The sequence below is a fragment of the Chelonoidis abingdonii genome, chromosome 17 (genome assembly GCF_003597395.2).
Source record: "Chelonoidis abingdonii isolate Lonesome George chromosome 17, CheloAbing_2.0, whole genome shotgun sequence".
In the NCBI taxonomy this organism is placed as follows: Eukaryota; Metazoa; Chordata; order Testudines; family Testudinidae; genus Chelonoidis; species Chelonoidis abingdonii.
The window spans coordinates 41,927,431-41,951,885 of record NC_133785.1 but is presented as its reverse complement, the minus strand read 5'-3'; the positions used below and the strand labels follow the sequence as shown (position 1 = coordinate 41,951,885).

Here is a 24,455-nt window from a genome sequence, read left to right as displayed (position 1 = left end):
CTAGTTAATGAAAGGGTGGTTTAACAAAAGGGGTTTTGGAATATGGTTTGGATTATAGGTTTTAAGGGGACTACAGGGGAACAGGTAGGACCGACAAGGGACCCCCCCCCCCTTCCCACTTCCCTTCCAAATCCCTTGCAAAACTCCCTGTTAGCAGCCCCTGGTCGCAAGCTCCCTGGTCGCTTGTGCGCGGCTTTATAAAGCCCTGGCCTGAGTTAATGCCCCGCCCAATGTTCCACAAAACCAAAGCCCTCTACTCTACACCACTTACTTAGCCAAAGATTCACTTCCAGAATCATCTGACTTCAGTCTGTCATTGCTAGAGGGAAGGAGATGAGGCAAATGATGAGGGACTGAACTCCTGTCTTTATATCAGAGTGGACTTACTTACCTCTTTCAAGCGATACTTAAGGCTGTTTTTTATCCTGGCTTTAGGTTTCTAAGGCTTCATACCCAGAACTCCTCCTGATTCATGGCACTAGGAGGGGTCCTGTACAATCTTGCCATTATTGGTGCAAGAGCTTTTCATATCCATCTGGAACAGCCTCCTTTATGTGTTTTGACTCAGAGACTTGAGTATCTCCACCATCCTTGGTTTTGGGATCTGAATGTGTCTCCCCTCTCCTGCTCTATTTAAAAAAAAAAATAGAATTCACTTTGAGGGGACTGTGTGTATAAAAGAAGCTATTGAAAAACAAACAAAATTAGGGTTGAGAAACTTGTACTGATAGGGAGCAACTATGATAAATATTGGATGGGTGGGTGGAGTTGGAGCAGGGGACTGAAATGAGATTGCTGCGGGTCTGGAATGGGTGTTGAAGTGTGATTTACAGTAATAAATGTAATAACTTCCAAATCCCGTTGCTTCCAAATCAGATTCTGTTCTTGCTTCTGTCTCCAACCTTCCTTGCAACTTATATAAATAGCTAACACCCATCCTACTAGCGGCCCTTGTGGTGAGCTGTTCCAGGGGTGAGTTCCTGTGCTACTGCTAAGAACAAATCCCTGAGCTCTAGCCTTGATAAGAGCTGCTCTGAGCATTTCTGTGATAGGAACCTTCCAAGCTCAAGCGCTTTTGCCAAGTATGGGGGAGGGCAGCTTCTCTTGTGGAGGGGACCACCACAGCCATACAGGCATTATCCCCTTGCTGGAAGAAGGAATCCAGACTCCCTGGAAGGAAGGGTGGGGGGGATGGAGAGGTTCAGTGCAATTGGCTAATAGCTTGTAATTCCATGACATTCTCTCCATTTGCCCTGGGTGCCAGGCGGTGACAGCTTCTGGGCAACTGGCCAAGCTATGAAAGGAGGAACGTGTGAGGCCTTCAGTTTTTACATGCTTTCTCAAACTGCAAAGAATAGTGTTAGATTTAACCAGCATCATACAGGCCAGGAGAATCGGGATGCTAACCTTAACTCCTGAAGTGCTGGATTTGTGAGGAGGAATTGATCTGGCAGGACCATATGAATGAGGTTCTGAGCAGGAGGAGCAGGTCTGATGAGAGAGTTGCGAACAGGGGAGGTGAAGGGTATTCAGGTCTCTGGACAATGCATTGAACGGTTTCCACTGTACTTCTCTTGTGAGGAAAGGTGACAGTCCCTGGAATGGACATTACTGGACAGCTTTGTATGAAGATGCAGGAGTAGTGAGATGAAAAAAAACCCTTTCCCTTCCCCACTTGTCTCCTCAGTGTCAGTCTGGTCAGTAGGAAGCACTATACTCTGATGGGGCTGTTACAGGAGAGTCCCTTAGCAGGGAATGAATGGGTGGTTGAAAAGAGTAATCACAAGGCAGTGGGTCTAACCACCCCACTCTCCTCCTAGCAGTTGCTTGTGGTGAAGGGAAGAGAGTGACCTTGACCTCGTGTGTGGTGTTTGTAAGATATGAGGAAGTGCCAGCCCTGTGAATCTGTGCCTTTGTTAGAGCTGTCAACCCCTTGGTGAAGGAAAGGGTTAGTGATACAGCCACTGCACTGCCTTGGAGCAGTATGCACCTCTATGGAGTGCTTCCATACAGCATAAAGAGAGTTAAGTACTTGTCAGCTGTTTCTGGGTGAGCCTACCTCACTGGTAGTGAGCTCCATTCCCACGGCTTTTCCTTTCTGACTAGGGCTGGGGGAGGGAAATAATTCCTGGAATGATGCTAAATTGTCCTGAAGTCAGAGAACAGCACATCAGCCCCCTCTAGCTTTGCTCACTGGACTGGGGGAAATCTGAGCTAAGGGATGCTGTATAGAGATTGCCAGCCAGGGTTGGTTTATATCATTGTTCATTCAACAGCCTTCAGTGAACTGCTTCGTTGCGAAATAAGCAAAGGTTAGAAATGCTTCCTTTCCTAAGGCAGAGAGTGAGAGGGTTTTCAGGGTGTCAGGTCCCTGTGTAGACAGATTGGAATTAACTTACTTTTCAGCTGGAAACATGCTACCAGTGCATGGTTGGAAGTTCTATTCCAGCACTTCCATACACAGTTTACACCTCAGAATAATATAAGGCTCATCTGGGTGAGTCAGTGCAGCATTTGAAGAAGCATTGTTTACCAGAGAATGTGCAAGTCCCTCAACTGCATGAGTCACATTCCTAACTGCAAAATAGAGTATCCATCATTCCCTAATATAGACCCTGCCATATTCCTTCACCCCCTTTCAAACTGTTTTCTGGGGTGGTGATCAAGAATTTTGAAATCACTTAGAATTGCAGGCTCAGTTTAGGTGGACAGTTTTCAGGGTGGATAAAAATCAATGATTTAAAAAAAATGTGAGTTTTAATTAAATTGGATTTTTTGATAGTTTTTTCCTCAAAAAGCATTTTATCTAAAGATTACAGCTCAAAGATATCTCATCATGGAATGGGATTATAAATTCGAATTCTATAGTATGAGACAATATATTCATGTAATGTTTAAGAACAGTTTTGTAAATGAGTTCCAGTAGTTCATGGATTAGGGATCCAATTTTATGGCGTTCCAGAGGCTTCTATATAGATTTAAGTTAATCTTTCTATCTACCCAGTGGGACTCAGTCCTCAGTCTAGAGGATACCATCAGAGATGCTTAGTTTTGCAGTTCTCAAATTGTGGATTTGTCTCTCCAGAGATAACGTGCTTGTTAACAACAGCAAAAATATTTTTAAATAAATATGTAGAGGTGAGAAATAACAGACCTCAACGCTGTTGTTCCTCTGCAAAGTTGTGTATACGGAGTCAATACCTAACCTCTCAAGTACAAAGTTTCGTTTCAAAAAGTTCAATGAATAGACGATTGTTGGGGCCGAACAGATCTGGACAAGGAGAAGAAGTCTGGGAGATAAATGTGAGAAGGGAGGGACAGGCAGTAGAAACAAAAATGAAACTGTTTGAGCAGCATATTCTAGAAGTCTTGAGGTCTTTCTGAGTGTAGCTTTAGTTGATTTGACATCTTCCATACCATTCTCTCACTAGACGGAAAAACCTATAATGGCAGCAGGTTGTAAAAGAGACCCAGTTTGGGAATATTTTAATGAATTCCTCTACCCTGTGCGTAAGACAGGCATGCATGCAGAATGCAAACAGTGCAACAAAGAAACGCAAGGCCTGGTTGCCCGAATGAAACAACATCATGAGAAGTGTTTCTTCTCAGGCGGAAGCTGTGTTCAGATGATGAAAGGAAACATGTCTGAACATGCAGGATCTTCAGGTTGGTAAACTTTTTTTATTTCCTACTTCTTTCTTAAGGACTCCCTGTCTTTCTTCTGGACTATTCTTGAATTCTCATGTTTGAGAAAAAAATATAGTTGTTACTCTATGGTACTATCATTTTAGATGCAGTTGTGATATAAAAATAAACAGATGAAATAGGCAGATATTCCTTTTACAATTTCACCTTTAAAGAATAGTAGTGAGTGTCAGGGAATGCAATGAGTAATACTAAATGAACAGTATGGTGGCAATAATTAAATAACTGCATTGACTTATTTATTTAGGATAATCCATCCTCAACATACAGGATTCTGAGACTATCCACTTCAAGATCACCAGTTTCAGAGTTATCTGCCAATGACAGTGTTTCAGTCACATCATGTATGTCACACAGCCACAGTATATCACCTGTAGCAAAAAGAAGAAAAAAATCTCCATCATCCAGAAACAACCACAGATAAGTTGTGATAAGAACCATCAGATTACCAAAAAGAGGTACTTGATGAAAAAATTGCCCAGTTTGTTTATGCAACAAACTCTCCTTTCCACATGATTGAGAACCCACACTTCATTAACATGGTTCAATCATTAAGACCAGGATACAGTCCACCCAACAGAGCAGATGTCGCAGGCAAATTGCTGGATAAAGCGTATGAAAGAGAAATTGAGCAGTGTGCAAAAAGTCTAGAGGGTGAAACTGTTAACCTGAGTCTTGGTGGGTGGAGCAGTGTCCACAATGATCCTGTTGTATGTGCTTGTGTGACAACAGAAGAAGGGAATGTCTTCCTTACAGGAAGAACTGATGCATCACAAAATGCACACACAGCAGAATACTTAAAAGAAGTAGCAATAAAAGCTATAACAAACTGAAAAAAATTCAAATGTCTAGTACGCAGCTTGGTCACAGACAATGCTGCAAATGTATCCAAGATGAGGTGAAATTTAGAAGAGTGAAGAGAGTCCCAAGCTAATAACTTATGGTTGCAGTGCTCATTTGATGCACCTCCTAGCCAAAGACTTCAGTGTTCCAGAAATAAAGGCTAATGTTGAAATTGCAAAATACTTCCATAACAACCTCTTTGCAGCAGCTACTCTGGAAAAAAAAAATGGAAGGAATCAAGCTAACGATCCCACAAGATGTGCAATGGAACTCAGTAGTGGGCTGTTTTGAGCACTATATCAAGAACTGGCCTAATCTGATGACAATTTGTGAACAAAATTGTGAAAAAAAAAAAATGGCACTGTCAGAGCCAAAGTTCTCAACATGGGGCTTAAGAGAAATGTTGAACTCATGCTGAGTACCCTGAAGCCTATTTCTATAGCCTTGAACAAAATGCAGGGAAATAGCTGTTTTATTGCTGATGCTGTTGAAATTTGGAAGGAACGGAGTGAAATCTTAAAAAGAGAACTATTCAATGACAGAGATAAATTACAAGCATTAAAAAAACAACAAATGGGACAAGCACTCTCTCCAGCTCATTTTCTTGCAGATATTCTCAATACTTGGTAGCAGGGTCAAACCTTAACTGCTGAAGAAGAAGAGTTGACTTTGACAGGGACATCCAGCAGTAATCCCTCCATAATGCCAGCTATAATAAACCTCAGAGCTAAGGGTGAACCATTCAAGAAATATACATTTGCTGATGATGTTTTAAAGAAAGTACACCAGTGAACTGGTGGAAGTCACTTAAGCATCTGGATTCAGAGACGGTTGAAGTAATAATCTCACTTAACAGCAGTAGCTTCTTCTGCGGGTGTAGAAATAATATTTTCTTCCTTTGGACTAATTCATTACAAATTGAGAAATCGTTTGGGACCTGAAAAAGCAGGAAAGCTTGTTTTTTCTTTTCCAGATTACGAACAAACAGAAAAATGAAGGTGAAGATGACTGCGTTAGCTGCAGAAGCCAATATTTTAAGTTTCTCATGTTGACCTGGTGACATAGTTGCTTTAATCACCCACGAAAGCTCATGCTCCAAAACGTCTGTTAGTCTATAAGGTGCCACAGGATTCTTTGCTGCTTTTACAGATCCAGACTAACACTGCTACCCCTCTGATACTTTTTTTGTTTTTATTTTTTTTTTTAATATTTCATGTAGCTATTCTAGGTAAAAACAATTTTACCAAAAGCCTGATTTTAAAAACGTGAATGTTTAATTAAATTCAAAAATTCATATGCTTGTTTTGTTAAAATATTGTATGTTTGCAGTTGAAGAAAAAAATCTAGAATACATAACTGTTGTTTTTAGTTAAATAAAACAATTTAAATGTCTGTCTGGTGATGTTCTCTTTCTAATACAGCATGGCAAGAAAATCCTCCAAATATTAATGATTAACCTGTTGAATTGGAGATTGTTCACCTCCCAATGGTTTCATAAATATCTGCTTCAATGAAATAACCAATCATTCATTTTCTGATATAGATGTAAAACTAATCTGAAAAGTTTTCAAAATAGATAACTTTAAAAATGTATAGTGTGCACTGTCTAAAAATGAAACCTATATCTATCTCTGAGTTGTGAAGTGACCCTGCCAGCAGGTAGGGGATCTTGGGAGACAACTACTGCACCGGTGGGGTGCAAAATAAACTTTATTAAGAAAATGCAAAAACAGGGAAAATTCAATAGTGAGGGGTATGGGGTTTGTTAAGGTAGACAATTGGGGAGGGGTTTCTTTTAGTAAATGGTATAGGGAGTTTCAGTAGTGGGGTACACTATTCAATAGTGGGGTACAATACAGTTGGTAACCAATTAACACTGAAGTATAAATGTAACAGGTAGCTAACAATTTCTATGTAAAGGGTGTGTCACAGCAGCATATAACCAACTAACAGTTATGGGTAAAATGTGTTAAATAACCAACAACTTTACGAACAAAGACTACCTTGTGAGGCAAGGTACACAGATCCCCTGAATGGATCATTACTGACAGCTGTAGAAGATCAGGAAAGAGAGAGAAAAAAACCCTTCACACTTCCCCACTTTCTCCTTCAGCTGGTCAAGCTGAGTCAGTAAGAAGCACATAACTCTGAATGGGCTGAAACAAGGAAGTCCATTTAGCAGGGAAAGAAAGTGATTGAAGAAGAGTAATCCACAAAGGCGAGTGGGCTCTAAACCACACCCTCACTAGAAGCAGTATGACATGTGTATATGAAGAGAGGCTGCCACCATCGTGTGTCGGTGTGTAAATATTAGGAAGGTCCAGACCCTGTGAAATCTGTGCTTTGTAGACTTCAACCCCTTGTAAGAAAGGTTTCAGGATACAGCACTGGGGCACCAGGTTGAGCAGTATCACCTCTATGATCCCTTGCCAACAGCATAAAAGGTTAAGCTACTTGCAGCCTGTTTCTGGGAGCCACCATCACTGTAGTGAATAGGCCTCCAATTCCAGCTTTCCACATTTCGAAATAGGCTGGGGGATCGGAAATAATCCTGAATGATGCTAAAATGTCCTGAAGTCAACAACAGCTCACAATCGAGGCCACCTCTAGGCTCTTGCTCACTGAGCCGCGGGAAATCCTGACCTAAAGAGATGCGTATCCTCAGAAGATTGCCACCAGGGATGTTTATATGAGTTCATACATCAACAGCCTTCAAGTGAACTGCTGGTCGTGCGAAATAAGCTAGGTAGAAATGACTCATCACCTAAGGCAGAGAGTGTAGAAGGTTTTCAAGAGCTCAGTCCCTGGTAACAATTAGGAATAACCTTTAAACCTTCCCCAAAAACCTGACTTTGAGAATAAAAAAAACAATATGATTCACCTCCAAGTGCATTATGGAAGCTAATTTCCACACCTCCAACCCACCAGTTTATCACCATCAAGAAATAATAATAAGGCTCACGGGTGAAGTCAGCACGCATTGAAGAACAGTGTTACCAAAAGAAATGTGAAACAAGTCCAATACAAAAAGAGCATACGTCAAAGATACACCAGAATGCAAAATAATAACCTATCATTCCCTAATATAACGACCAACTGGCCTAATCACTATCACTCCCCTTTCAAACTGTTTCTGGGTGTGTATCAAAGAATTTTGAATATCCACTTATAAAATGCAGCACAGTCCTTTAGTGGAAATCAATCAGCTGAATAAAACTTCAATAGCATGAGTTAAAAAAATATGGTGAGTTGTAAATAAATTGATTTTGATAGTTTTCCTCAAAACAGGCATTTATCTAAAGATCAAGCTCAAAGATATCCATCATCGAAAGGGATTAGAAATCGAAATATAGATGAACAAATATTCATGATGTAAGAACAGTTTTGTATATAGAGTCTCCATAGTTCTCTGATTAATGATGCCAACTTAAGGCGTCCTAACGAGGCTTCTACTATAGAGTATAATTAATCCTGTTCTAACATCCACAGTCGGGATAACTCACGTCCTCAATCTAGAGGCATCCCAATCAAAATCTTAGTTTTGCACAGTTCTCAAATTGGGCTTTGTCTACCCGAGGATGATAAGTCTGTTAACAACAGCAAAAATATTTTAAATAAATATGTAGAGGACGAAATAACAGAATCTCAACGCCTGTGTTACCTCCCTGCAATAGTTGTGTATACGCTGATTCAATCACTCCCTACCTCCCTCAAACAAGTTTTCAAAAAGTCAAATGAAAGACGATTCGTGGTGGACGCCGAACAGTCTGACAAGTAAAGAAGTCTGAGACGATATAAATTGAGATAGGAACAGGTATAGAGACAATCAAAGCAAATAAACTGTTTGAGCCATACAATATTGCGTAAAGATATCTTGAGGACCTTTTGAGTTAGCTTAGTTCTGATTACATCTCAACATTCAGACAACTAGAACCGAAAATACCTATAATGGACACAGTGAAAAAACCCAGTATTGGAATATTTTAAGAACCTTACCCTGTGCCGAAGACAGGCATGCCTCAGAAGGTGCAAAACAGGCAACAAACGAAACGCAAGCCTGGTCCCGAAAAACAAACATGAAAGTTCTTCTCAGGCGGCTGTGTTCATACAGACATAATGAAAACGCGAACAACTTCTGAACAGCAGGACTTCAGGTTGGTAAAACTTTTTTATCCTAACTTCTTCACTAAAGACTCCCCTGCCTTCTCTTGATATTCTGACATTCTCATGTTTTGAGTAAGAAAAATTATAGTCTGTTACTCACATGGTACTTATCACTAAACATCAGTGTCACATAAAAATAAAACATTAAAAATAGCAGATATTCCTTTTGTTTACACAAATCTTACCTAATAAAGAAGTATCCTGAGTGTCATGGAATGCTAAATGAGTAACTATCTAAATGAACAGTACAGTGGCAATAATTAAAATAACTGCATTGACTTATTTATCTAGGATAATCCATCCTCAACATACAGACTGAAGAACTCTCAACACTCAAGATTCACCAGTTCTCCAAGTATATACTGCCAATGACCAGTGTTTCAGTACATATATATTCCAACTTCAAAAAGACACTCGAGCACCATCCACCAGACATACTTCCACCTGTAGCAAAAATAAGAAGAAAAAACTCCATCATTCCAGAAACAACCACAGAGAAGGTCTATATGGTGATAAGAACATCATCAGATAAAAAAATGCCCAGTTTGGTTATTATCAACCAAACTCGCTTTCCAAATGACTTGAAGACCCCAACACTCATTAAACATGGTTCTATTCGATTAAAACAAAGCAGTTCTCACCCACAGAACAATGCGGCAGGCAAATGGCTATAAAAGCGTATGAAAGACAAATTGACAGCAAGTGTGCAAAGTAGAGGGAAAACAGTTAACGGACTGAGCTTGGTGTTGGAGCAGCTGTCCACAATGAACCTGTTGTAGTCTTGGGACAACTAGCAAGAAGGATCACCATCCTACTAGGAATAACGTAATCCATCACAAATCACACACAGCAACAATTAACACCACGACAACAATAAAAGCTAAAACAAACGAAAAATTCAAATGTCTAGTACCACTTGGCAACCAACAAGCTAGCAAATGATACCAAAGAGGTAAATTTAGAAGAGTGAAATGGAAAGCAGGCCCAAGCATAAATAATAGCCATGCCCATTGATCACTCCTAGCAAAGTCACGTGTTCCAGCAACATAAAGGCAATTCGAAAGCAAAAACTGTCATAACAACCCCTTGCGAGCAGCTACCGAAAAAAAATGAAGAACAGCTAAACGATCACAAATGAGACAATGGGATCATATGGCTTTTTGAGCACCTAAATCCAAAGAAAAAGCCAAATACTGATGACACTTGTGAAACAAATTGTGAAAAAAAAAAAAAATGCAGCTTAGTCAATCAAAGTCTCCAACATGGGGCTTAAGAGAAATTTTTGAACTCAATGCGGTGAGTACCCACTGAGCCTATTCTATAGCCTGCAAACACCTATGAAATAGCTGATTTATTACCTGAGAAGCTGTAATTATTTGAAGAAAGTGAAATCTGTACAGAAGAGAAAACTAACAAGTGAACAGAGATAATTGACTAACATAAAAATTACTAAAAATGGGACCAAGCACCTATTCGAACCTCTCACTCTTTTCTTCAGAATCTCAATACTTGTACAGTCAAACCTAACGCGAAAAGAAGAGTGACTTGACAGGGACATCCACATAATCCCTCCATAATCCACTAAATAAACATCAAGCTAAGGTGAAAACATTCAAAAAATAATACTTTGCTAGATGTTAAGAAGTACACCAGTGAACGGGAGAGTCCACTTAAGCATCGGATCAAACTTGAAGTACTAACCACTTAACAAGCAGTACTTCTTCTGACGCGTGTAGGAATATCAAATATCACCTTAACAATTCATTACAAAGAAAATCGTTGGGACCAGAAATAACGCAGGAAAGCTTGTTTTCTTCCACTAATTAAACCAATACAAAAAATGAAGGTGAAGAGACGCTAGCTGCAGAGGCGCCCAATAAGCATCTTTAAGTTTCTCCAATTGACGGCTGGTGACATAGTCTTAATCACCCACGAATAAGCTCAAGCTCACAGAACGTCTGTTAGTCTATAAGTCCACAGGATCTTTGCTCCGTACAGATCCAGACAACACGAGGACTCCTTCGCAACTTTTTGTTTTTACTTTTTTTAATATTTCATTTACTACAGGTACAAACAATTCTACACGAAACCGCTTTAAAACGTGAAGTTAATGAAATTTCAATAATTCATATGCTTGCTATTATGGAAAATATTGTATTTGTCAGTTGAAGAACACTAAATTCTATGAATACACTAACTTGTTTTTAGTATTTAAATAAAACAAAGTAAATTCCTGTATGTGCAACGTTTCTCTTCTAATACAGCATGGCAATAAACACCTCCACATCAATAAGAATTAACTGCGAATTCGGAGATTGTTCACCCCCAATGGTTCAAAATATCTAGCTCAAATGAAGAGAAACAATCATTCATTTCTGATATTACAGGATCGGCTAAAAGAGCCTAAGTCGAAATAATATACTCAAAATAGATAACGTATAAAAGGTTACGAGAGGGGCTGCCACTGATCTAAAAATAACCTAGTATCATAATCTCTACTGTCGCAGTGCACCGGCGCACAAGCAGTAGTGGATATGGAGACACTCACCCACTGAGCAAACACGTGCGACGCTCGCAAAAGTAGAGCGTAAATTAATAAAGAGCACAGAAAAACACAACATCGCGATATAAAGTTCAATTCCCCATCATGATAAGCTTGCCTGACAGTATCATACAGAAGGCTCTCACAGCAACCAAGTCTATACCTTATCCCATAAAAAGTGTTACCTGAAAATACACTGGAAATACACCTCTAGTCAAGTGACAGTAAATCATGTCTAGAACACATTTCCCTACTAAGTAAAAAAATATCATTTTTAAAACTGCAGGAAAGCCTGACAGTTCTGGAGGAGAGGTGGATTCTATTACTAGCATAGCTATAATGGCTAATCGGAGGTTGTCAAAAAGACATATAAGACTGAATGCAACTTAGAGAAGCGAGAAATACTGTTAGTTTGGAGGCTTCCATCAAATAAATGAAGACTAATAGTGTAACAGTTGAGACAAGGGCAAATAGACATAGCGCGATACGCCAAAGTTGTTAGTGGGAAGATGAAGTCCAAAAGAATGTAGCCCAGACGCAGAGAGCGCAGACAGTTTTGCACTGAGGCACAAAAAAACACAACATCAAAATTTACATGAAAAACTAAGCTGGAATCATTAAAAAAAAACAAACACTTCAACAATCAAACAACAAACACACACTTAAATGGACACAATGCTATAAAGAAATGTCTAGAGAAAAAATGAAACAAGCCGGACAACAAAATACAGCAGTAGAAAAATAACCTACCAACATTTAAATAATCGTATAAAGTAATCGTAAACACACATAAGCCATTAATGGTTTAAAAGCACTCCCCTAAGTAAAAGTACTCTTCAATACTTGTTTCTAACAGATGACACAAAGATATTTCGAACCAAAAAGCACAAAATAAAATCAATACTGTATCAACGAAAAACCCATAAAGTAAAATACAGACTTAATAAGGATTCAAACACAATGGTACAAGTGGGTAAGGACAATCACTGGGTTTAAATCAAAAAAGAATGCAATCTTGCAAGCATTTGAAACTCCTCACAAGACATTAGACAACCTCCTATAAAAATCAAGGGGCTCTAGGGCACATCGTTCAGATTGTTTTAGTTTATATGTGGCAGCTGCCAGGCTGAATAAATAGCATCACGCACAAATCATCTATGAAGCAGCAATTGAACTGGAGAGCTAACCTACTTCTCATAATTTGAATCAAATGGATCACAAAAGTACACTTGCTTGTTTACTGAGTCAACGCACTCCCAGTACATCGCTGCTATACTATCAATTGCAATTAGCACCAGCTGAGTTTCAGTAGCGAGGGCAGCGGTACACTTATGCAACTACTGTATAGGACAATACAGTTTGTAACCAATTAACACTGAAGATATAAATAACAGTAGCTTAACAATATGTATAGAGCTACAACACCAGTGAAAAGTAGTGCACACGCAACCAATAAATACGCCCACTATAGACAGTAATTCCTAAACATACATGCTGTAGAAGACATAACCAACACTAGCGCGCACTGTAACAGAAAGTGTCCACAGTGACTGTATTATAATCTAGTAGAAATGAGTGAGGAGTCAACAATGCTAAGAGAGAGGTAACCAATTAGTCATTATAGCCACCAATAGATTCTGGCTCAGAATGAAGACCACAAGATTCAAGAGTCTTATGGCAGCACTATCTGACAGCGAAGGGATCACCCAAAGCTGGCGCCGAAACGAGCGAATTTAAAAAGCCATAGAAGTAGGAGCTAAGAGACGACAGTGTGTAAGCAGGCAGAAATTCTCTGACGGTGCCACTTCTGGCGAGAAGGGATATTAAGGGACCAACGTTGTGATCCAAGAAACTAAGCAAATCGATATCTCTAGGACCTGCCATCAGCGCCCACATCCTGGATGGCTCTCTCGCACAACAGCATAGAAAGGGATTTAAAGTCACGGAGAGCCAGAGCACCACACAGAACAATTTGACTGCCGTGTATGGATCTAGATTGCTAAAGTTAAAACACAAAGCCACTATGAGTGGAGACCCCGGCTACCAGATCCGTGAGTGGTCCAACCCACTACAGCAGGACTCCTCCCGCGACGGAACGACACGTCTCGTAAACTTCGGTAGCTAGGGGGATCTGTGGTCGAGAGACGAGCAGCCAGACGGGGAAGACAGAGACGTAACCACAGAAATTGACTACACTATAACTAACCACGAGAGCAGAAAGGAGTCTTAACTATACCTATAAACAAATTAAGAACTTATACTATGCCGAATACAATAGACTAGCGACAAAATAGCTCACATCTAGAACCAACAGAGAGCAAAATACCATATGCTCAGCCATAACTTTGATAATATCCTAAACCCTTAACTTGAGGAAATTCAGCGTACGACGCAAGGAGAATTAAAAATTAGCACACCTAGAGAGATTAATTAACTCGAAAACACACCATCAATCATCATTCATCATACAGCAACCTAAATGAAACCACACTAATGATGAACTCACATTAAATGAGTGAACGAGCACCAATAAACTGGACAACCATAATAGGTGCAGACAGTGCTTTAACCCAACACATATAATTGCTGTATCCTTTTGAGCTGACGAGGGAGCAGTCTATGAGCACAGCAGTGCTGTTGTGCCCTCCATAGAGTACATAAGACCCTAGTGTGTGAAGGGGGCAGGGAGGAGATTAAACTATAATAATGGCCCATTTTTTGGCCCGCAAAGAGCATGGCCTGTCGAAAGCAACCGAGATGCGAAGATCGCCAGAAGGCACAGACTTACGCATCCGGACACAGCCGTTATAAATCTATTTAGCAAGCACAAGGCGCTGAGCGGGCGCAAACGAAACAGATACAGATACAGGACCAAGGAAGTCATAGCAATGTGGTATCTGTTTCTCGGGAATACACAGCACAAGCAGCTAGACCCAGGGGCATGCAAAAGAGGAGTTCTTACCAATCCCCAGGACGTCAGCGGCACGAGACAGACACCACAAGTAAGATGCGGAAGATGGAGAGAGAACTCGTATCACTACAAAATCCCAGGAAGATCTCCCCGCACAGCAAAATTCCCGCCTTGTAAACGAGCGGGACGGTTTTAAAAACGGGTACCTCAAAAGAGCGAAACGAAGTGGGGAAAGGGCCCCTAGAAGTACCGCGCCGAGCTGATCAACCAGTGCAAAGCAAGGACCTTCTCCTAGTCGCATCAGAAAATGTCGGCGTTTAAAAGGCAAACTCAGTGCAGTTCCCACCATACTTTGATTGGCTCCCTTTGATACAGCGAGGAAGAGCAGGGAAAGGCTGCAGGTAAGGTCCATAAGGCATCGTCCTGGGCAATGTTTGAGCCAACAGATATGACTCATATGCTTAATTATTCACTTCAGGCTTTGCATTCTGGGCAGCGCCCCCCACACCGAGCCTGGGTCTATACAACAGGACCACAACAAAGAAGCAAGAAGCCCCCTCCCTAGGCAGAGCAATGGCTCCAGTTAGTCTGTACAAGCCATTCCTATGAATAGGGCTGTGACTTTAGTTAGCACAATGGCCGGGAGGGGCGGCCACAGAGGACAAACAGAAAGGAGAGGGGAAAAAGGAATGCAGCAGGGGGACAGCTGTAACAGACATGAAGAATATGTATTAAGGTTATAACAACCAACAAGAATGCATTTTTATGTAGAAATCCATGATTAAATTGACTCTTCCTAACTAGTGATTTCAATCATGTTTTTAATCAATTTGTTTTTAAATCAAATCCATCCTGGCAGTTTTGGAATCTTAAATAAGGATAGGTATGATGCAAACTAGAAGGGAACTTGCTTATACTTTACAGGGCTCTTCATTTTCCTCTTAAGCATCCAGCATTGTACACTGTGGCTGGAGCAAGAGATTGAACTCTTGGGCTCTTATGGTCTGGTTTTTCATAGGCTGGAATCGGAGGGAAGCACAGAACAGAGGCCACCTCCTGTAGCAGATGTAGGTGGGAGCTCACTGTATTAGGAGTTGCCCCATGGGGATTGGATTTCATAGATTCTAAGACCATAAAAGACCATTATATTCATCTAGTCTGACCCCTTGTATAACACAGGACATAGAACTTCTCTAAAATAATTCCTAGAGGATATCTTTTTTAAAAAAGATATCCAATCTTGATATAAAAATGGTCAGCGATGGAGAATCCACCACAACCCTTGTTCAGTTGTTCCAGTGCTTAATTACGCTCACCATTAAAAACTTCCACCTTATGTACAGTCTGAATTTGTCTAGCTTCAACTTCCAGACTCTGGATCATGTTATACTGGTCTCTGCTAGATTGAAGTGCCCATTATAAAATATTTTTTCCCCCGTAAGTACTTAAACTGTGATCAAGTCACCCCTTAACCTTATCTTTGTTAAATTAAATAGGTTGATTTCCTTTAATCTATCACTATAAGGCAGGAATTGGCAACCTTTCAGAAGTGGTGTGCCGAGTCTTCATTTATTCACTCTAATTTAAGGTTTCATGTGCCAGTAATACATTTTAACATTTTTAGAAGGTCTCTTTCTATGTCTATAATGTGTAACTAAACTATTGTTGTATGTAAAGTAAATAAGGTTTTTTAAATGTTTAAGAAGTGTCATTTAAACTGCAGAGCCCCCTAGACTGGTGGCCGGGACCCAGGCACTGTGAGTGCCATTGAAAATCAGCTCGCGTGCCACCTTCGGCTCGCGTGCCATAGGTTGCCTACCCCGCTATAAGGCATATTTTCTAATTCTTTAATCATTCTCGTGCCTCTTTTCTGAACCCTCTCCAATTTATCAACAACCTTCTTGAATTGTGGACACCAGAATTGAACACATCATTCAAGCAGCAGTTGCACCAGTGCCAAACACAGAGGTAAAATTACCTTCATTCACCTATTTGAGATTCCATGGTTTATGCATCCAAGGATTGCATTAGCCCTTTTGGCCACAGCATCATAGTGGGAGCTCATGTTCAGCTTATTATCCACCATGATCCCCAAATCTATCTTAGAGTTACTGCATCCCAGGATAGAGTCCCCCATCCAGTAAGTATGGCCTACATTTTTTGTTCCTAGATGTATAGATCTTTGTTTAACCTAACTAAAAAACACATTGTTTACTTGTGACCAGTTTACCAAGTGATCTGGATCTCTGTGAATCAGTAACCTGTCATCTTCATTATTTATCACTCCCCAATTTTTGTGTCATCTGAAAACTTTTAGTGATTTTATGTTTTCTTCCAGGTCATTAATAAAAATGGTATAATGTAAGTCAAAGAATTTATCCCAGCAGGACCCCAGTGGAAACATTATGCACTCGATGACAATTCCCTGTGTATAGTAACATTTTGAGACCTCTCAGCCAGCTTTTAATCCACCTAATATTTGCCATGTTAATTTTATATCATTCTAGTCATGCCACACGAAGTCAAATGCCTTAGAGAAGTCTAATATGCTGTCAACACTATTACCTCTATCAACTAAATTTATAATCTCATTAAAAAAAACTCAGATTAGTTTGACAGAATCTATTTTCCATAAATCCATATTGATTTGAATTAATTACATTACCCTCCTTTACTTCATTATTAATAGAGTCCCGTATCAGCTGATCCATAAGCTTGACGGGGATCAGTATCAGCCTATAATTACCCAGGTCCTCCTGTTTAACCTTTTTAAACATTGGTACCTTAGCTTTCTTCCAGTCTTCTGGAGCTTTCTCAGTATTCCAAGACTTATTGAAATGGTAATGGTCTAGCAAGCTCCTCAGCCAGCTCTTTTAAAACTCTTGGGTGCAAGTTATTTGGACCTGCTGATTGTAAAATGTTTAACTTTTACTAGCTTCTGTTTAACATTCCCCGTAGATACAAGTGGAATAGAAAGTGTTTTCATCACCATATGGTGAGACTATATCATCTGTTCCTCTTCAGAAATATGTGTTGAACACTTCTGCTTTTTCTGCATTATTATTATTATTAATAATTCTACTATTTTCATCTACGGACCAACCCCATTGTCAGGATTCCTTTAGCTCCCACTATAATTTAAAAAATTCCTTATGATCCCTAATTCTGCTGTCCTTAGACTTCTCCTTGTGTCCTTTTGCTTCCATTATCAATTTTCTACAGTTCCTAGCTTCTGATTTATGTTCATTACCGTCAACTTCTTCATTCTTCCGTTTGTTACATATTTTTTATTTTTTTACAGCTGCCTTTACTTTGCCTCAAAACCAGGTTGTTATTTTCAGCCGCACAACCCTCCTTCCTCAATTGTGCGATTGTGGCTTTTGGGGCATCTGGTAATATGTTCTTAAATGCTTCCCAATTATCATTCACATTTTTCTGATTAAATGCTTCCTCCTAACTGATTTGGCTCATAATTGTTTTCAGCTTTGAAACTGGTCCTATTAAAGCACCAAGTGTGTGTATATATTACTGGTCAGGATTTTATTCTGCTTGCATATTAGAAATGTGATCAAGTCATGATTGTTTGTACCGAAGTTACCATTAATTTCTAATTCTGTGATCAGTTCTTCTTCATCTGCTAGGACACGGTCTAATAAAGAATTCCTCTGTTTTGGCAGCAATACTTTTTGAGTTTGGAAATTGTCATCTGTAATGTTTAGCAATGCCAAGGCTGTTGTAGTACTGGCAGCATGAGCCCTCTAGTGTATGTCACTCAAATTGAAGTCCCCCATGATTATGCAGGTTTTTTTCATACATGTTGTAGATAGGTGCATAATGAAGTAGGCATCCTGTTCCCTACTGTGATTTGGTGGTCTGTAACAGACACCAATAAGTACCCCATCTCGTGTTTAATCTGTTAGGACATTGGTCCATAAACATTTAGGATAATTTTTTTCTGAGTTATCAGTGAATCAGAAAGAAGGTATTGTTGTTTTTGACACAGAGAGCCACTCCCCCTTCCTTTTTGCCTACTCGATCCTTTCTAAATAGGTTGTAACCATTGATTTTAACATTTCAGTTGTCATCCCACCACGTTTCTGTAATATCAATTAGATCAAATTTATGCTTATAAAGGAGCAATTTCAATTCTTGTTTGCTACCTAGTCTCCTAGCGTTGTATATAAAATAATTTCTTTTCTTCACTTCCTTTGAGTCCTTGATTAATTTTGTTCTAAATATCTCAGTTTTATGCAGAGTTCTTTCCTTTTTACCCTCCCCATTTGTTTGTAGTTTAACCCCCTTCTGACTAGCATTTTGTGTTCGCGTTTCACATGTTTGCTTATGTTTAGTGAGTGGAGCATAGCACTTAGTAGAAGAGGATGGGATCCAATTATGCATGTTCCAGTTTTGAATATTAGTGCTTGCCAGTGTCCTCACCTTATTGTGATTTCTCCCTGAGCTATTTCATAATCATGGGGGTAAGTGTTGTGAGAGAGATTGTGGGCCTGACCTGTAATCTTTGCAGAATAGCTGTTCAAGGGAACAACTAGAATAGATTGAATTGAACAAGTTCCAGGCTGCACAACTCTGAGCTAATCTCCCAGAAGCAGAGACATTACTCACTAATCAGGAATGTGTGTGTACTTTTTCTAATGAGAACAAAACATTTTATCCCTGTTCATTAGAAGAAAGTTAGGGTGTACTGTTACTATGACATTCCTGAGGACCCAGCTGGGGATGTCTTCTGTACCCTTGCTTGGAAAGGTGAATTGGACTGCTAGCCAAAGTCTTGCCCTGGCAAGAAATAGACTCCATTGTTTCCCTGGATTTCCTGAACTTTGTGTAGCTGGCCCAACCTTGTCTTCTGTAGGGGAAAGAGCCCACAGCAGGGCCCAAGGGCAAAGAAGGTTTCATTTACTGAAGAAAATAGTCTTCAAATTTTATGTTGTCTGTTTTTTCCAGCTTAAGGTACGTTGATCAATAAGAGAAATGAAGGTGTCTCAAGGCCGCCCAGAGTCCAAATGGTAAGTGGAAAGCATCGGGATTCTGTACTATGCAACTCTATAGACTAATGCTACAACTGAGGTCTTAGGGGATGGGCTCTCCTTTTCCATACATGTTTTTGATTATCTTAGTCAGTGTGATGAGTGGAATGGCCATCAGGTCTGTCAGCTCCTTTGTAGTGTCTGTTTCATGCCAAACACATCAGACCTAATGGTTGCCGCTGAGTTTCTGTTTAGCTGGGCTGGTGGGTTTCCCAAGCACATTTGAGTGTGTGTACCCTCCATAAATAGAAACATTCACATTCAATGCTCTTCCCTTTTTCATCTTCCAATCTTTGTCCTGGCTCGTCTTCTCAGCAACCACTTCCACCCTTCCTAGGATTTGGTATATGATTTATAAAGTAAAGCAGCACCTAGACCTACTCTGTGTCTGTCTTAGTACCAGAAGTCTCTTTGCACATCAGATTCTGAAGCTTGTTTCTTGAAGTGTTTTAATGTAACAAGTGACTTTTAAAGTTAGAAACTGTTGCACAAGTGGATGGTTTTAACCTACCAAAAATGGAGCTTTCACAGGACACAGGCCAGCAAATATCAGACAAACTCCTACTTTTTCTGCTGTGATTTATGCCAAGGCTGGGCCAAATAGTGCTGCCAAATATGCAGCCTCAGGGAGCCTCACTCCTCCTGGAACAGGTAGAGATGCTTGTGCAATGTTTGCTGCTTGTACTCCATTGCCATGTGTTGTGCGGTGTGAGCTGCTTTGTGCTTGCTGAGTTCTGTGGTGGTAATATCTTGAGCCCCCTGGGAAACTGATGTCTCCCCCAGGCCAGATCACGTTTTTGCTCTCCTGTTCATCCGGAAATCTCCATCTCCCCACCCTGTGGGAGCAGTTTCCTCCCAGTTAGCAGGGAGGAACAATTTGGTGTAGGTAAGTGAGAGACATCTGGATACCAAATTGTGGCTGCTACAGCTGAGAGCCCCAACTGAATGGCTTTGCAAGGGCCACAAACTGGATCTCACTTCCATCCCTTTCTATCCCTTGACTTTCCTATGAGTAGCGCAGCTAGCAGACCCTTGACTGTCATCTATTAGACTTCCCTTCTAGGGAAACCCCTGACACAGGGTGCACACTAAATGAAATTCATGGAGTTTTGTACCACACAGAAAGGGGTATTGTACTCAAGCATGAAGAATGTGCGCGAAGGAGCCTTATATCAGGAGGCTGGCAGAAGGCTATTTACTGTTCAGCTAGCTTCTATAGTGAGAGTACCACTAAAATACATTGAGACCATAGTGGGGGCAGCAGTCTATAAGGCCATCTCTTTCAGGAGTACAGTATAGATTCATAGATTCTAGGACTGGAAGGGACCTCGAGAGTCATCGAGTCCAGTTCCCTGCTCTTATGGCAGAACCAAATACTGTCTAGACCATCCCTGATAAACATTTATCTAACCTACTCTTAAATATCTCCAGAGATGGAGATGCCACAACCTCCCTAGGCAATTTATTCCAGTGTTTAACCACCCTGACAGTTAGGAACTTTTTCCTAACGTCCAACCTAAACCTCCCTTGCTGCGGTTTAAGCCCATTGCGTCTTGCTCTATCCTTAGATGCTAAGGTAAACAAGTTTTGTCCCTCCTCCTGATGACACCCTTTTAGATATCTGAAAATTGCTATCATGTCCCCTCTCAGTCTTCTCTTTTCCAGACTAAACAAACCCAATTCTTTCAGCCTTCCTTCATAGGTCATGTTCTTTAGTGATTCTTGTTGCTCTTCTCTGGACCCTCTCCAATTTCTCCACATCTTTCTTGAAATGCAGTGCCCAGAACTGGACACAATACTCCAGTTGAGGCATAACCAGCGCAGAGTAGAGCAGAAGAGTGATTTCTCGTGTCTTGCTCACAACACACCTGTTAATGCATCCCAGAATCACGTTTTGCTGCTTTTGCAACAGCATCACACTGACTCATATTTAGTTTGTGGTCTACTATAACCCCTAGATCCCTTTCTGCCGTACTACTTCCTAGACAGTCTCTTCCCATTTTGTATGTGTGAAACTGGTTTTTCATTCCTAAGTGGGCCACTTTGCATTTGTCTTTGTTAAACTTCATTCTGTTTACCTCAAACCATTTCTTCAATTTGTCCAGATCATTTTGAATTATGACCCTGTCCTCCAAAGCAGTTGCAATCCCTCTCAGTTTGGTATCATCTGCAAACTTAAGAAGCGTACTTTCTATGCCAATATCTAAGTAGTTGATGAAGATATTGAACAAAGCCGGTCCCAGAACAGACTCCTGCGGAACCCCACTTGTTATACCTTTCCAGCAGGATTGGGAACCATTAATAACTACTCTCTGAGTACGGTTATCCAGCCAGTTATGCACCCACCTTATAGTAGCCCATCTAAATTGTATTTGCCTAGTTTATCGGTAAGAATATCATGCGAGACTGTATCCAAATGCCTTACTAAAGTCTAGGTATACCACATCCACCACTTCTCCCTTATCCACATGTTGTGGTGTGTGGTGTGTTGTGTTATGTTATGTCTTGTTCCATCTCAGCAGTAAAACTGAGTAAACTCTTGGATGATAAAGATCAAGTGGTAGGAAAATGTATCTGGGATGACATATCCAAAAAATAAATCCTAATATAATCACCAAGATTGGGGATCTGGCTTTGCTCAGCTTTACATTATACCATTGAGCACTGCAAATAAAACCGGGTTGAACACTAAACCAAAATGACAAAGATTGTGTTTTAAATAGAGAATAAAGAAATGACAGATTATTTAGCTACATAAAGTTAGCTTTTCTGGATCTATAATCAGATGCAACATAGAAATAAAGGAATACAGATAGAAGACAGAAACCTGTCAGTGTCCAGAATCCCCCTGATATTGCAGGAAATGTTAACTGTAGGAGACACCCATCTGATCCTACCAAATGATCTGTACTCAGTACGCCAGTGGAAGAGGAAAATGCCCTTGTTTCCTGCCAGCTTATGCTTAGGGAAAATTCTTTCCTGAACCTATAACTTAGCATTGCTTTCAGCTCTGTACTTGGGAGCACTCTTCACCATGGTTAAATCATCTCATTTACATACCCTGAGTTATCACTGATATCCAAGCAACAGTCCACTATACTCTGACACTCCAGTAGTAGATATTCTGCCAGTGTCTCCTGGGAGAAAGGCTGTCACTCCCCTCTCTCCATTTCCCTGTAATGGTTAGAGGAGAGAAAAGAGGTCCTGTGCACATAAACTTCATTGTTAAAAATTTCCAGTAGAGCCAACCTGTTTTCCCACTGAATCACAGTAAATCCAAAACTACTGTGCTGCTCCTTGTAAGGTTCTTGTACTCTTCAGGAGCCGCCCCCAAACTCTCATCACCTCATCTCCTATCAGAGAAGTTAGATGAGAAGGACTGATTGGGCTATCTACTCATCTTCTCACCTCCCTGGACCCCAGACAGCATGGAGGATGCTATTTTGAAGAGCACTGTACTTGTGAGGTCACACTGTGTGGAAGAGGCCTCTGCACAGCATACCCTCATAAGCATTGGGAGTGCTTTGTGGAGGATGCCATTTTGTAGAGCAGAATGGTATCCTCCATCCATCGTGATCTCGTATGCTCCATAAATGTAAGGTCACGCTGTGCGAAGCTAAGTGGCATCCTCCACACACTAGGGATTGACACAACCCCATCTCCTGATGACGCATCCCCATTTGGGGTCACGACCCAGAGTTTGGGAACCAATGCCCTACTGTCTCAGGAAAAGATCTAGCAGTCAGTGAAGGTTTCTGCTTACTGCCCTGTGATGGTTCAGAGAAGTGGGTGCGTTGGTTGGTATTTTTGTTTGTTAAATGTGGGAGAGGGAATGGCTGTGGATATAATAAATCAGTGTTACAGCTGTCCTGTGAATCGTGCTTTCACATCTTTGGGTAAGTTGTCATAAAAATATATAGAAGAACTAGAGAAGGTATAGAGAAGAGCAATAAAAATGATTACAGGCAAGAGAATGGGTTGGCCCATATGAAATGGGATTAAAATCACCATTGTTTAGTTTAGAAAGAAGAAGAGAAGGATATGATGTAGGTTTGGTTTATTTGTTTGAAATCTAAAGGCTAGTTGAGGTCTTGTTTTATTCTTTGCTCTAATATAAGCAGGGCTGGCTGTAGGTTTTTTGCCACCCCAAGCAAAAAAAAAAAAATCTGGCATTAGCCCCCTGGTCCAGCCTGCTCCTGCTGCACCCCCTGCGCCTCAGCCCTAGCTCTCCCCCCCGCTCCCTCGCCCTGCCCAGCTCTGGGCGTCTCCTTGGCCCCGCCCCCACCTCCTGCTGCCTCAGCCCTGGGCTTTCTCTCTCCCCCTCCCCACTTGCACCCTCTTCCACTGCAGCCCTATGTCACTGGTACTCGCTCCTCGTGGCAGGTCATTTAGCCAGGAATTTAGATGTGCCCGAACACAGACAGGATTGTTCCCATATGGTTACAGGACTGGCAGTAAGCTAGAAACAATCTTTCGCTTGTGTGGACTGGAGATATCTGGATGCAATTATAGACTGTCCTACATAATGAGGAAGAGTTGAGGTGCCTTATTTTGTTTGTTCCACTCTTCCTTCTATGGGAATTTGCCACATGCATATCACTGTCTTCCTTTTAAACAACAAAAAGCAATGGCTGTTGAAAAAGCAATTCCAGCCCTAATACCACTGGAAGCATTTCTTCTCTCATTTTATCCTATTTTTCTAAGTAGTTACAGTAGCATATATTTTGATTGGGAGAAAGAAGTCAAGACTGCCACATTGGCTTGAGCATCATTTTCCCAATTGCTGTTTCATGGAGGGGGGTGTGCTCGCGCGGGGGGTAACACGGCAGCATGTATGCAGGCGGTGTTGTGCTGCGCGAGTAGACGCTGGATCTGCGTGCACGGTAGGGGGCTGGAGGGGATTGAGAAAGGAGCGATAGAGGTTCGGGGGGGCAGTCAAGGAGCAGGGAGCCGAGGGGGTGGATGGGGTGGAGGTTCAGGAGGGCAGCGGGCAGGCAGAAGGAGGGTTAGTGAGTCGGGGTTCGGTGGGGGGTAACCAGGTGACAGCGCAGCAGTTTGGAATAGCAGGAGAGTCCCAGGCTTTGTCAGACAGGTAGAGGGTGGCCTAGGAAGTTGGGGGGGGCGCTCAGGAGGGGGCAGTTTGGGATTGTACTAAATAGATAGCTATAGGGTTATGTCTTTTACCTTGTAAAGGGTTACAAGGGAACCAAAACACCGACAGAGAACCAATCAGGAAACTGATTTT

At 41.0% G+C, this 24,455-nt stretch overlaps 1 protein-coding gene across 8 annotated transcripts in view; it reads left to right on the top strand.

The window, feature by feature from the left end:
* The window catches only part of PLXNB1 (plexin B1), a 281,915-nt gene that overhangs the window by 65,593 nt on the left and 191,867 nt on the right, over positions 1-24,455 (top strand). For 6 of the 8 annotated variants that reach the window (XM_075073224.1, XM_075073226.1, XM_075073222.1 and 3 more), the window contains exon 2: positions 19,128-19,189. Coding sequence is in view for 2 of the 8 variants with exons in the window: in XM_075073228.1 (XP_074929329.1) it covers positions 19,187-19,189 (3 nt within the window). In the remaining 6 variants the exon portion in view is untranslated. Of the gene's footprint in view, positions 1-3,375; positions 3,667-19,127; positions 19,190-24,455 lie in introns of those variants that run through there. The other 2 variants (XM_075073223.1, XM_075073229.1) reach the window with 2 other exon arrangements.